Source organism: Sinocyclocheilus grahami, unplaced genomic scaffold (genome assembly GCF_001515645.1).
Source record: "Sinocyclocheilus grahami isolate Dianchi unplaced genomic scaffold, SAMN03320097.WGS_v1.1 scaffold954.1, whole genome shotgun sequence".
NCBI classification, from domain to species: Eukaryota; Metazoa; Chordata; class Actinopteri; order Cypriniformes; family Cyprinidae; genus Sinocyclocheilus; species Sinocyclocheilus grahami.
Genome location: NW_015506133.1, coordinates 160923 through 173408, shown reverse-complemented (window position 1 = coordinate 173408; position 12486 = coordinate 160923). Strand labels below are relative to the sequence as shown.

The 12486-nt window shown below is 42.5% G+C and overlaps 1 protein-coding gene across 2 annotated transcripts in view; it reads left to right on the top strand.

The window, feature by feature from the left end:
• The window catches only part of LOC107564670 (doublecortin domain-containing protein 2), a 33445-nt gene that overhangs the window by 15967 nt on the left and 4992 nt on the right, over positions 1-12486 (top strand). For both annotated transcript variants that reach the window (XM_016249806.1, XM_016249805.1), the window contains exons 4-7: positions 124-258; positions 4005-4154; positions 4228-4282; positions 4362-4536. In XM_016249806.1, coding sequence (XP_016105292.1) covers positions 124-258; positions 4005-4154; positions 4228-4282; positions 4362-4536 — 515 coding nt within the window. The remainder of the gene's footprint in view (positions 1-123; positions 259-4004; positions 4155-4227; positions 4283-4361; positions 4537-12486) is intronic.

The window sequence follows — 12486 nt, the reverse complement described above, 5'->3', positions numbered from 1 at the left end:
TGTTTTCTGTCTCACGCACACACAGGGGGTGTGTGTGTGTGTGTGTGTGTGTGTGTGTGTGTGTGTGTGTGTGTGTGTGTGTGTGTGTGTGTGTGTGTGTGTGTGTGTTTGCGTGTGTTTCAGTGTTGTGGCAAATGGAGACGTCCTGAACCCAGCGGTGAGGTTGCTGATTCCCAGCCGTGTGATTAGCCAGTTTGAGCGGATTCTGGAGATGGTCACGGAGAAAATGGGCCTGCGAATCATTGGGGGTGTGCGGAGGTACGCAAGCACAAGAAATGAATGTAGTTATTTGCTTAATGAAATTGAAGTGAAATTAATTCACATTTGTGCTCAAAGCATTTTCTTAAATCCAGAAAAAAAAGTATTTGTATGCTGGCAGTTGCTCATTAAAATCAGACTGTACCCAGTTGAAAAATCCAGCATATGCTGGTTAGGTATGTTTTGAAGCATGGTTGCTGGTTTGAGCTGGTTTAAACTGGTTCTTAGCTGGTCATGAGCTGGTTTATGAAAATTAAGCATGGTTTTATTGTAGTCAAAGTGTAATAACCATGTTTTTTTGGCTTATTGATTACCATTTGTACAACCATAGTTTTACTACAAATACCATGGTTAAACTATGGTTAGTGTAGCACAACCATGGTTAATTTGTGGTTACCATGGTTTAACTATAGTAACCATAGTTCGCCTTCAGGAACTCGAGCTGCATCGAAACGCTATGGGAACGCCTTCAGAGTGACCACGCTCTGAATCACGTGTGTAATCAGTTCAATGGATGGGTGAAACGTTACAGGCGGGGTGACGTAGCGACCTCTTGAGGAAGAAGGCCATCGAGGTGGTCCCTCCTCACGACAGAGAGTCCGGGTTCTACAGCCGGTACTTCATAGTTCCGAATAAGGATGGGAGGTTGTGTCCAATTCTAAATCTGTGTCAGTTGAACCGCTCAGTCATGCGACTGAAGTTCAGGATGCTCACAATCAAACAAGTCGTGTCTCAGATCAGGTCCGAGGACTGGTTTGTCGTTATAGATCTAAAGGACTTCCATATCTCCATTCTTCCTCAACACAGGAAGTTCCTGAGGTTTGCTTTTGGGGGCAAAGCTTACCAATATCGGGTTCTTCCGTTTGGCCTTGCACTCTCACCCCGCACTTTCACGAAGTGTTTGTATGCTGCTCTGGCTCCTCTGCGAGTCCAGGGCATCCGCATACTGAACTATATCGATGATTGTTTGATATTAGCTCAATCAGAGCAGATGGCGGTTCGGCATCGAGATGTCGTTCTCGCTCACATGAAAGAGTTGGGGTTAAGACTAAATGCCAAGAAAAGTGTGCTTTCTCCAGTACAGAGAACCACTTATCTGTGCGTGGTGTGGGATTTGACCACGATGCAGGCACAACTGTCACCTGCTCAGATCGAGTCGATCCTCACTGCAGTCACGAGAGTAAGAGAAGGCCGGTCACTCACTGTCAAGCAGTTTCAAAAACTGCTGGGTCTGATGGCAGCTGCATCCAACATGATACCTTTTGGCCTGCTGTACATGAGACCCCTACAGTGGTGGCTCAAGACCAAGGGGTTTTCCCCCTAGGGGAAGCCCGCTCCACATGCTCAAGGTCATGCGGCAATGCCTACGTGCCTCTGTGGAGGAAGCCTTGGTTCTTGCCTCAGGGCCCGGTGCTGGGAGCTCATTGTCGCCGCATAACGCTAGAGACGGACGCGTCCCTCACCGCCCGTGGTCTGTGAAGCGGTTGCCATCTCACCTGGCACATCAACTGCCTGGAGATGCTGGCCGTGTTTCTAGCATTGAAACACTTTATCCCAGACCTAAGAGATCCTCATGTGTCCTTTTACAGGCTGGCGCACCAGATCCTTGTGTGGTCCCAGGGGAAACTCCTCTCACTGAGAGTAGTTCACATTCCTGGGCATCTCAATATGGGAGCAGACATCCTGTCAAGGCAGGGGCCGAGGCCCCTGGAATGGAGGCTTCACACCAAAGTGGTGAAGCAGATATGGAGAGTTCTTGGCCAGGGTCAGGTGGAGCTGTTTGCGACTCAGGAGATATTGCACTGTCCCCTCTGATTCTCTCTGACTCATCCAGCTCCTCTCAGACTGGACGCCATGGTACAGACTTGGCCGAGGCTTCGTCTGTATGCCTTTCCCCCGATCGCTCTGCTCCCAGGAGTTCTGGAGAGAGTGCGCCGGGACGGGGTCCGTCTACTGCTAGTGGCCCTGTTCTGGCCAGGCCGAGTATGGTTCTCGGAACTGGTGTCCCTTCTCGATGGCTCTCTATGGGATATTCCCATCAGGAGGGACCTCCTCTCTCAAGCGGGGGTCACCGTAGTTCACTGAGGGGGCACAACTCGTAGCTTCCTGAGGTTGTTGAGGTTGTTGAGGTTGTTGAGGTTGTTGAGACCATCGTCCAGTCCAGAGATCCCTCTACGAGGAAACTGTATGCCCTGAAGTGGAAACTTTTCACTTCTTGGTGCGGAGACCACCAGCTCGACCCAGTTAACTGCCCAGTTGGTACAGTGCTGGAGTTCCTGCATGCCTGATTCTCCACAGGGTTGACCCACTCCACCTTGAAGGTCATGTGGCGGCCATTGCGGTCTACCTCGCCCCTCTCTGTGGTCAGTCAGTGGCAGCCCATAGTTACACGTTTCCTCCATGCTGCACTGACGCTGAGGCCTCCGGTACAATCTTGTGTCCCCCCCATGAGACCTGGCTGTGGTGCTAGAGGCTCTCTGTAAACCTTTCGAGCCTATAGAGGAGATATCTGATAGTCATCTAACTATTATTTCTTCTGGCGATTTCTTCTCATAAGAGAGTTGGGGATCTGCAGATTCTCTCAGTGGCCCCTTCTTACTTAGACTTTGTGCCTGGTCTGGCCAAAGCATTTCTCTACCCTCAAGCGGGTTATGTACCTAAAGTTCCCTCCTCTACACCACAGCCTGTTGTACTCCAGGCCTTCTGTCCTCCTCCCTTTCGGAAGCCTGACCAGCAGAAGCTTAACTGTATGTGTCCAGTGCGAGCAGTGTGTTTCTATGCAGGACGTCTGCCATGCTGCGGGTTGGTCCATGCCCCTAATGTTCGTCAGGTTCTATGGCCTCGATATGCGAGACACTACGGGCCCTTCTGTTCTCTCGCCCTAGCTGTGCTCTTCCACACTAGGCAGGGATTTGAAAGTCTGGCAGCGTGGGCATACTCATTCCCATAGCGTTTCGACGCAGCTCGAGTTCCTGAAGGGGAATGTCTCTAGGTTATGCATGTAACCATGGTTCCTTGAGGGAACGAAATGCTGCGTCTCAGTGCCATACTTTCGGCATCCCTGCGAGTGCTTACTTCATTTTCCAGAAGCTGCTGCTGTATCCACCGCACGTGCTTTTAAGTTTCCTGGTTGCTATGTCACCCTGCCCGTGACGTCTCGCCTATCCATTGGACTGATTACACACGTGATTCAGAGCGTGGTCATGCTTAAGGCGTTCCCATAGCGTTTCGACACAGTGTCTCGTTCCCTCGGGGAACCAGGATTACATGCGTAACCTAGAGACTTTTTTGGTTTAATTTGTAGTAAAACCATGGTTAATTTTCATAAGGGTTACGCTGGTCCTGAACAGGAGCTAGTTGCTTAGGACCAGCTTAAACCAGCTCATGACCAGCTAAGGACTAGCTTAAACCATTTAAAACCAGCAGCCATGCTTCAAAACATACCTAACCAGCATATTCTGTTTTTTTCAACAGGGTAACTCTTAATGTTTGCAGGTGATATGTGTACCTGTAACAGTATTGATGTTAGAGAGACTGCCTAGAGTACAGTCATTTAAAAAAAAACAAAAAAAACAATTTAGATTTACTTTCATTATTGTGGTTCTCCAGGACACATTATAAAAGTCTTAAATGCTCATGAAAAGTAATTTGGATGATAAGTACCCTTTTCTCATTAGGGAAAAGGAAGCATTTCTGAATTACCTGAGCTGTATTTAACTAACTAATGCCTTTGACATCTCTTACAGCCTGTACACCTTTGAAGGGACTCTCGTTATGGATGGAAAGGAGTTAGAAAACAGGCAGTTTTACGTCGCTGTTGGCAGAGACAAATTCAAAAAGCTTCCATACAGTGACCTGCTGTTCAATAAACCCATCGGCATGAAGAGAGTGAACGGGTAAGAGAAAGACAGCATTTTAACCAAAGATGAAGGACGTTTTCAAACAGAATGTGACTGAATGTGATTTCAGGTCTAAAGCTGCGTCATTACCGCCGATATACATATACAGAAGACAGAATGGAGATGTGAGTATAAAAACATTATAATAGCCATTGTGTGCATTGGGTTTTCAAGTGTTTAATCATTGAATATTGGCGTTGTGAGGTGGGGAACCATCATCTGAGCAAGTCTGAGTGTGGACAGGAGAAGAGCAGTCCCGCAGCGCAGCGCTCTAAAGAGCAGCTGTCCTCTATAGTCCGAGAGATCTCACAGGCCAAACTCATGAACATACGCAAGAAGTGGAGCGGACTCACGGCTTCACAGGAGACTCAGGACAACGGTAAGACATCAGCACATCATCTGAAACCAAGACATTCATATGGAACATCTGTCTGTCAAAAACAGGAGCACATCTATGTAGAACTAGAGTACATACAATACTGTTCAAAAGTTTGATGTCAATCGGATTTTATTTACATTTCTGAAAGATGTATTTTCTGCTCACCAAGGCTGCATTTATTTGATCAAACACAGTAAAAACTGTGAAATATTATTCGTATTTAAAATAGCTGTTTTCTATGTGAATCTCTGTTAAACTGTAATGTATTTCTGTGATGCGCAGCTGTATTTTCAGCATCATTCCTCCAGTCTTCAGTGTCACATGATCTTCAGAAATCAGTATAATATGCTGCTTTGCTGCTCAAGAAACATTTCTAATTGCTATCAATGTTCAAAACTGTCATGCTGCACAATATTTTTGTGGAAACCATCATGCATTTTATTTTTCAGGATTCACGGATGAATAGAAAGTTTAAAAGAGCAGCATTTATTTGAAACATAAATCTTTCATAACATTATAAATGTCTCTTTTGATCCATTTGATGCATAATTGAGGAATAAAAGTATTAATTTCTTTGATGCTAACATAAAAATGGTAACATTTTACAATAAGGTCTATTTTGTAAACATTAACATTAAAAATTTGCCATATTTTTTTTACAGCATTTATTAACCTTCGTTCAATTATGTTAGTTTACAGTGTGTTAACAAATGCATGTTTTAATTATAATATGTGTTAGTCAATGTTGAGAGTAACACTAATTAAGATTAATAAATGCTGTAGAAGTATTGTGTTTTATTGTTAGTTAATTTTAACTAATGCCAACAACCAAAGAAATATTTCTGACCTCAAACTTTTAAACATAAGACTGTTAGAAAGAATGTGCAAAAACTGTACCTTTAGATTGTCACCAATGTGATGAAATGAAGTGAAATAAATAGGTTCAATAATACAACACTGTAAGAGATCATAAGGCTGTATCATCTGTGAGCGTTTTTTGTTGTTTTTGCCAACTTTGGTGATGCGTTTGTGTCTGTATCCGCACATCAGATTCTCAGCAGCCACTATTGTCTGATAACGGTGATGTAATTCTCTGAACCTTATGTAAGGCACTTCCCTGTGTGACCATGAGATGGCACTGCTGCTCTGTGCGTGTGCTGCTCGCACGCTTGCTGTGGCATGAGAGGGATTACATCATGCTCCTCACCATCATCATCATCATCATGTTTCCTCAGATTGCAGCCGGAGGTGTGCGATCAGCGCCACGCTCCACTGCACGCGTCTCATTCCACAACATCTCACCAAGTGGTGACATTTCAGTGCAAAGAGAGCCTCGCAGAGATCACCCGCAAACGCTATTAGTCACGCTCCAGATTCTGAAAGAAATTTGATTCATACTTAAATTGATGTGGTGAAAAATAAAGATCAGGAATAAGAGGTTTGGCAGTGAGGGGTGTCGCGTAATGAGCAGCGTTTGATCTGAAGCAGGAGCGTCCGTGAGAGCCGTTTGTGTGTGTGTGTGTGTGTGTGTGTGTGTGTGTGCGCGGTGAGTGCAGAAGCGTCTCTCCCTCATTAGCACTCGAGGTCCTGCTGGTACCCAGGTGGCCCAATACGAACCTATTAAATCTCCATGGTGATGAAGTCAACAAAAGCACATCTCTTCTCTTCTACATGCTTCCATTTCTTGAGCCGAGCAGAACGCGTTTCTATGTCAAATCATTCTTACGTAATCTGTTGTAATATCATATCTTATACGCAGTGTTGGGGAAAGTTACTTTTAAAAGTAATGCATTACAATATTGGGTTATTCCATGAAAAAGTAACCAGTTGAGCTACTTAGTTACTTTTTATAGAAAGTAATGCATAGCGTTACTTTTGTGTTACTTTTTGTCACATGTGCTGGGCTTGCTTATTTGTTTCTTTAATAACAAAAATCCCAAAAGTTATATTTTTGGCAAGTGTAAAGGCCCTTTCACACCAAAAGTGAAATGAATAAGCCTCAGACTGAAGGACGTGTCTCTGCACTCACTCCCGATTTCTCTCAGCATGTGGACAGGAGAGCTCTCAGTCAATAAATGGGAAAACAAAGTGGCTTGCATTACTTATTTGAAAAAGTAACTCAGATACTTCATTGTAAATTTAAAAGCGTTACTTTACTAGTTACTTGAAAAAGTAATCTATGTAACTCCCAACACTACATATATAAGCCACTTCTAAAACATGAAACCTTTTAGAGAATGCATGTGCAATTAAAAGAACGAGTCACATAGTAAATGGTGAAGTCTATGGTAAAATATTCTAGTCCTATTCTACCTTCATATTTAGAGCCATCTATAAGTAAGCCATTAAGGCGATCTGAACAGGACTAGCTGACCGACTGAGCGGTTGAAAACAAGTGGAGTGTTCGGGAAAACCTGTTTTTAGAAATTAAATACTCAAAAAAATGACTTTAATTCTGTCATACAAATAGGTCAATTCATTAGTCCCATCTTGATTTGAACACAAATGAGTAAATAATTTAAGCACTTGTTTCATTTCTGAATGAATCAGAATTTTTGAATGAATCAGTTGAGTGAATCATTCAATGACTCACGCAAAAAGACAGGCACCTGTTTCGTTCCTGTGTGAATGTGTCGGAAATCGCATACTCTCTGAGGTTCTTTTATATATGTAATTACTTCACGACCTTTAGAAAGCATGTTGTGTATGGTATGAATTTTCTAGTATTTGCATGTGACTTGGATTTACTACATTTTGTTGTCATAGTCATGTGACCTACTGACCTACTGCATCACTTCACTGCCATTCACAACTCCTCTCACGTGGCCTCATGCTATAGTACAGTGTCCACTGAATGCACACGTCAGAATCACACTAGAAGTAGTAGTTTTCACTGAGCAGGACATGTTTATGTGTAAAAGCATAAGTTTTTTAGCATAAGAATGATTTTGTTCTTTTTATTTCATGAATGAAGATTGTAATGGCTCTGATTTCCAGGAACATATTCACCAAGGTCACTTTAGGTGGTGATTTGAGTATGACAGAATCAAACCAATTACCGAATGGTAACAGTGAGTCAGTTTAACCATATCAAATTGTAAATTAATGAAGTTTCCAATGTCGCAAGATACATGTCTGCGTTTGATTCCTTCATGCAGCATATAGGGTTACAGGACCATGGCGTTTAGTTGCCTGTTTAGTGCTCTGTGATGTGATCTTCAGCATGACTAGTCCTGTATTATAGCACTGGTTGTGTTCAGGTGTGTAGAGCAGCGTTCTTGAGTTTCAGGATTCAGGATTTGTAGTAGTCTGTTATTTGACATTAGACGGTGAACATACAGATCTATGCTGAAATACTGGGTCTAGATTAAAGTAAGTGTTGAAAAGACCAGCACAGATACATCACAAACTGCCTTTGTTACCATGGGCAGAATCATTTCAAATGAAAACAAAATTTAAATGGACCCTATTTAAAGGTGTATTCAGTCATTTTGTGTATGTTGCAATTGTCAATATGGCAGTCTTGTGGTTATATACTAAGCAATGCCAGAGTCATGCGTTCAATTCGCAGATTCGTAAACATTTGATGCAACGCAAGTCACTTTGAATACATGTTTCTACCAAATGTGAAGGTTTTTAGCAACGATGATCAAATTAAGTTAGATGTAAAACTTTTAAATGAGGAAAAATTACAGAGTGAACCTTATTTAGTTGAAAATAATAATTATGAATAAAATGATTTTTACACATGTCAATGAATCATAAAGGCTGTTTTGAGGAAAGCTCAGTCTTAAAGTGCCGGTCTCGACGCAGGCAAAACATGTAGTCGCTCTTGCGCTGATGAATATCCCTCTTTGATAAATAAACCGTCCATTAGAAGGCAGGAAACGGCGTGCTGGAATATAACGCTATGTGCATACATTTGAATATCAATGATTTGCCGAGGATCTGACACCATTAACGAGGGAGTCTAACAGATGGCACAAGTGTTAAGTGAATGTAGGGCAAATTCTCCAATCACATGGCATAATGAAGTCAGAGAGGCTGGTGGAGGAGACGGAGGACGTGTGGATGTGTTTGAGAGAGGGAAGGAGGAATCTGGGGGAATTGCTGCGGATCCATCCCACTCCAGTAATGACAGGGAGGATCAGAGGAGTGTGGAGACGGACGAGAGCCGCTGATGACTTTCACACTTCAGTATCTCAGGGCTCCTGCTGACAATCCATCCACAACACTGTAATAATGCTGAAATAGGGCATTAAGGTGCCTCTCCCTGTGCCTCACTTCACTGATCAGACCGTACGTGTGTGTATATATATATATATATATATATATATATATATATATGCATATGCAGCCACAGTCTGGAATGAATCAGTTGAATGAATAATTCAATTACTCACTCATAAAGACAGTCAAGTCAACAGCCACCTACTGGCGAAATACTGTAACTGCAGAAAGAGTCACAGTTGGTGTTTTTTCAATGTATGCTTCAGACACGGGTCACGACGAGGCGTTCCCCATAGCGACCCCTAGAGGACGCAGTTCGAAGTTCCCATGAAAGGGAACCACATCACTAACACACCGTCTGTCTGGTGCAAACACTGGTGAATTATCAGTGCTCTTGAAACGCTGCTCGACCAATCAGATTCCAGAACAAGAGCTAACAATGTCTGTAGGGGCACTCCAGGCTTGCTTGTCAGTGTATCCACCTTTAACCACAAGGTGACAGATTCCTATCTGACTGACACACACACACACACACACACACACACACACACATCTGGCCCTCATGCCAGACGGGACCCAGCGGAGAAAGATGAGAATCACAACATACCTGTTTTTAAGTAGTGTATGAAATATTCATGTGTAAAATTAAGCCCAGGGCTGAGTTAGCATTTGCTTTAGGATTGACCCATGGATATATGAGACTTCGGAGGAACTTTTTTTCAGAACTGTCTGTTGAAATTCTTCTGAAAGAGGCTGGTGAACGTGATTGGCCGAGACAGAGGCCCGTGTAACAGTTGCTGGGCGGAGCTTGGACGGTTGCCTCTGTGGGTTTGCTGGCCGCTGGTAACAGCGCTCTTATAGGAGTCTCCTGTCTGCCTCTGACAAATCAACAGGAACGCAAGAAAACACTCCAGCGAATGAAAGTCAGCTCCGATTAACCCACCCACGCTTTCTGTACACACTTAGACAAGGAGGAGGCGGTAATCAGCGCAATTTTATGCTGTCCTCCCATCAAAAGCATGGTGGTTTATTTTTGTCAGACCTGGCAAATTGCACAGTGCGCCTTAAAATATTCCCAATTATACCCCATTGCAGCGTGATTCGTAATGATTATACAGTGTGAAGGCCATTAAAGACTGAAAATCCTAGCAGTGACTTCCATTGTGAGCCAGAATAGCTTGACATTACTATTATAGGTGAAGCAATTGCTTCTTGAGAGCTATGCTGTCAGTCAGATGGGCTGCATTAGTGCTCTGCGTTAAGGCCACGTCTACACATACACGGGTATTTTTATAAACTGTATTTCCTTCCGTTTTTAAAAAAATCTCCATCCACATGAAAACGCAAACGCATGCTATGAAGCACTGTCAGGTGGCGATATAACCTCAACCGTAAAGCCATGTTGGCCAATCAGAAGCCTGAAAAAGTCTCCAGTAGGCGGAGATAACAGCGCAGGCTCCGACGGCACAAGCCAAAAACTCCGGTTTCGCTGTCTACACGATAACACTGCAACCAGAGTTTCTGAAAATCTTCACCCTGGCAGGAGTTTTCAGAAATGTTCGGTTTCAGTGACCTGGTGCTGTGTTTGCGTGTGGACGAACGGCCTAACCGCGTAGACAAAGCTGTGGTTTTAAAAATAACCGTGTTCGTGTGGACAGGGCCTAAGAATATCACTATTGATGTATACACTGTTTTGAATGCTGTGTATTTGTTCTCTATGTTGATAGAGATCTGGGATCTTTTACATCGGGACTAAACAATCACTCACATTTTCTTCTGAATAATGCAAATTCTTACATGTATGCAGTGTAACACACATCTGGAAATGCTGCCACAGAAGCCAGAAATCATCCATCTGTTTCTTTGCCCTTGTGCGTTATAGAAATATAACAAAGCACCTCATGTTGAATATGTCTCTTTCATCGTTTGCATTCTTAATCTGTAATCAGACTGAAGGTTACATGCTTTATTTTAATGGCACCATAGAAGCTTCAGTGGAAGTATATTGTTTGGTGGATATAAGGAAATATAATTGTGCCGCCACACGGTCAGGTTTTTGCACAATGTTTTTTAATGATTAGACATGGTCATTGCTGTTACTTTGGTCATTGTTGCGTTTCAAGGCTTTCATCTATTTAGAAATCTTGTCTTTATTGGTTTTCTCAGATTCCCTCCTTGATTTCTCCTGTTTTTTTTTTCCGTGTGTGTGATAGTGTAATCTTGTGCTTTTGCTGTGAAATGAAAAGCTGGTAAATGTCATGTCCGTGAGGTCAGTCGTGGCTGAAGGCGTCAGTTTGATTGAGCTCTGTCTTCATGTGTTGTAGGTGACAGCGTTACAGTCGTGTGTTTATGACGCCACAGCAGCCTGTGATTAAAAGTGCTTGTTATTCTGGCTATCAGCGTGTTAAAAACTGCTTTTATAAGCAAACAGCAGGATTTAATATTCCCCCCCGGCTCTGTTAGGAAAGGGTGACGCTGCCAAAGCGAATGAGCCAATCAGCACATCTCTGTAATGCTTCCCAGCAGCCTTCACTTATGAGAGACAAACAGATGCTGGAGGTGTAGACACAGTCCTCCTCATGAACCGCAGAGCAGACAGTCTTTATGATGCTCTGAAGGAGGCTTATTGGATTAGCAGCAAGAAATCATATTCTGTCGTTTTAGTCAGTGTGGAGCATGTTGAGAAAGCATTTTTGCATGTTTGTAAAGTTGCTCCTGTAAAGGAGCTGATGAGTTCAATAGCATTTATTCTGTTTCTGTTACTGCTACTGTACCTGCAGTAAAAACTGCATTAATGCCATCAGAACAAAAGCAGATCAAACTAGATGTTAATGACTTTTCCTTCCAGTCTCTGTGATGCTCTGGTCTGCAGATACGGCTCTGGTCTCTCACACACTTTGCATAATAAGTAGAATTCATTATGATTTCAAACTAAATTACAACCATTAAAAAAAAAAGTCAAAATCAAAAGTCTCAGCATTTCCGTGTAATGTCACCAATGCCCTGTTGATGTTGCTTATTTCGATAAGCAGCACAGCTCATTATATTAACCTTTAATTGCATAGTTGAGGTGAGGTCATAAGATTACACACACCTTGAAGAATATGTATGTTAATCATTTGATTTAATTTGAATTGAATCTTTTTTTCCCCATAGAACAAATGTTCAAATGTGACCCTGGAGCACAAAACCAGTCATAAGGGTCCATTTTTTAAAATTGAGATTTATACATCATCTGAAAGCTGAATAAATAAGCTTTCCATTGATGTATGGTTTGTTAGGATCTGACAATATTTGGCTGAGATACAACTATTTGAAAATCTGGAATCTGAGGGAGCAAAAAAATCTAAATATTGAGAAAATCATCTTTAAAGTTGTCCAAATGAAGTTCTTAGCAATGCATATTACTAATCAAACATTAAGTTTTGATATATTTACGGTAGGAGATTTACTAAATATCTTCATGGAACATGATCTTTACTTAATATCCTAATGATTTTTGGCATAAAAGAGAAATGTATAATTTTGACCCATACAATGTATTGTTGGCTATTGCTACAAATATCCCCCAGCGACTTAACTCTGCTTTTGTGCTGCAGGGACACTAATATAGTCCACAAGACAAAATAATAACCAAATATTTTACATACACACACACACACACAAACTCACGCTCACACACACACACACACACACACACACACACACACACACACACAC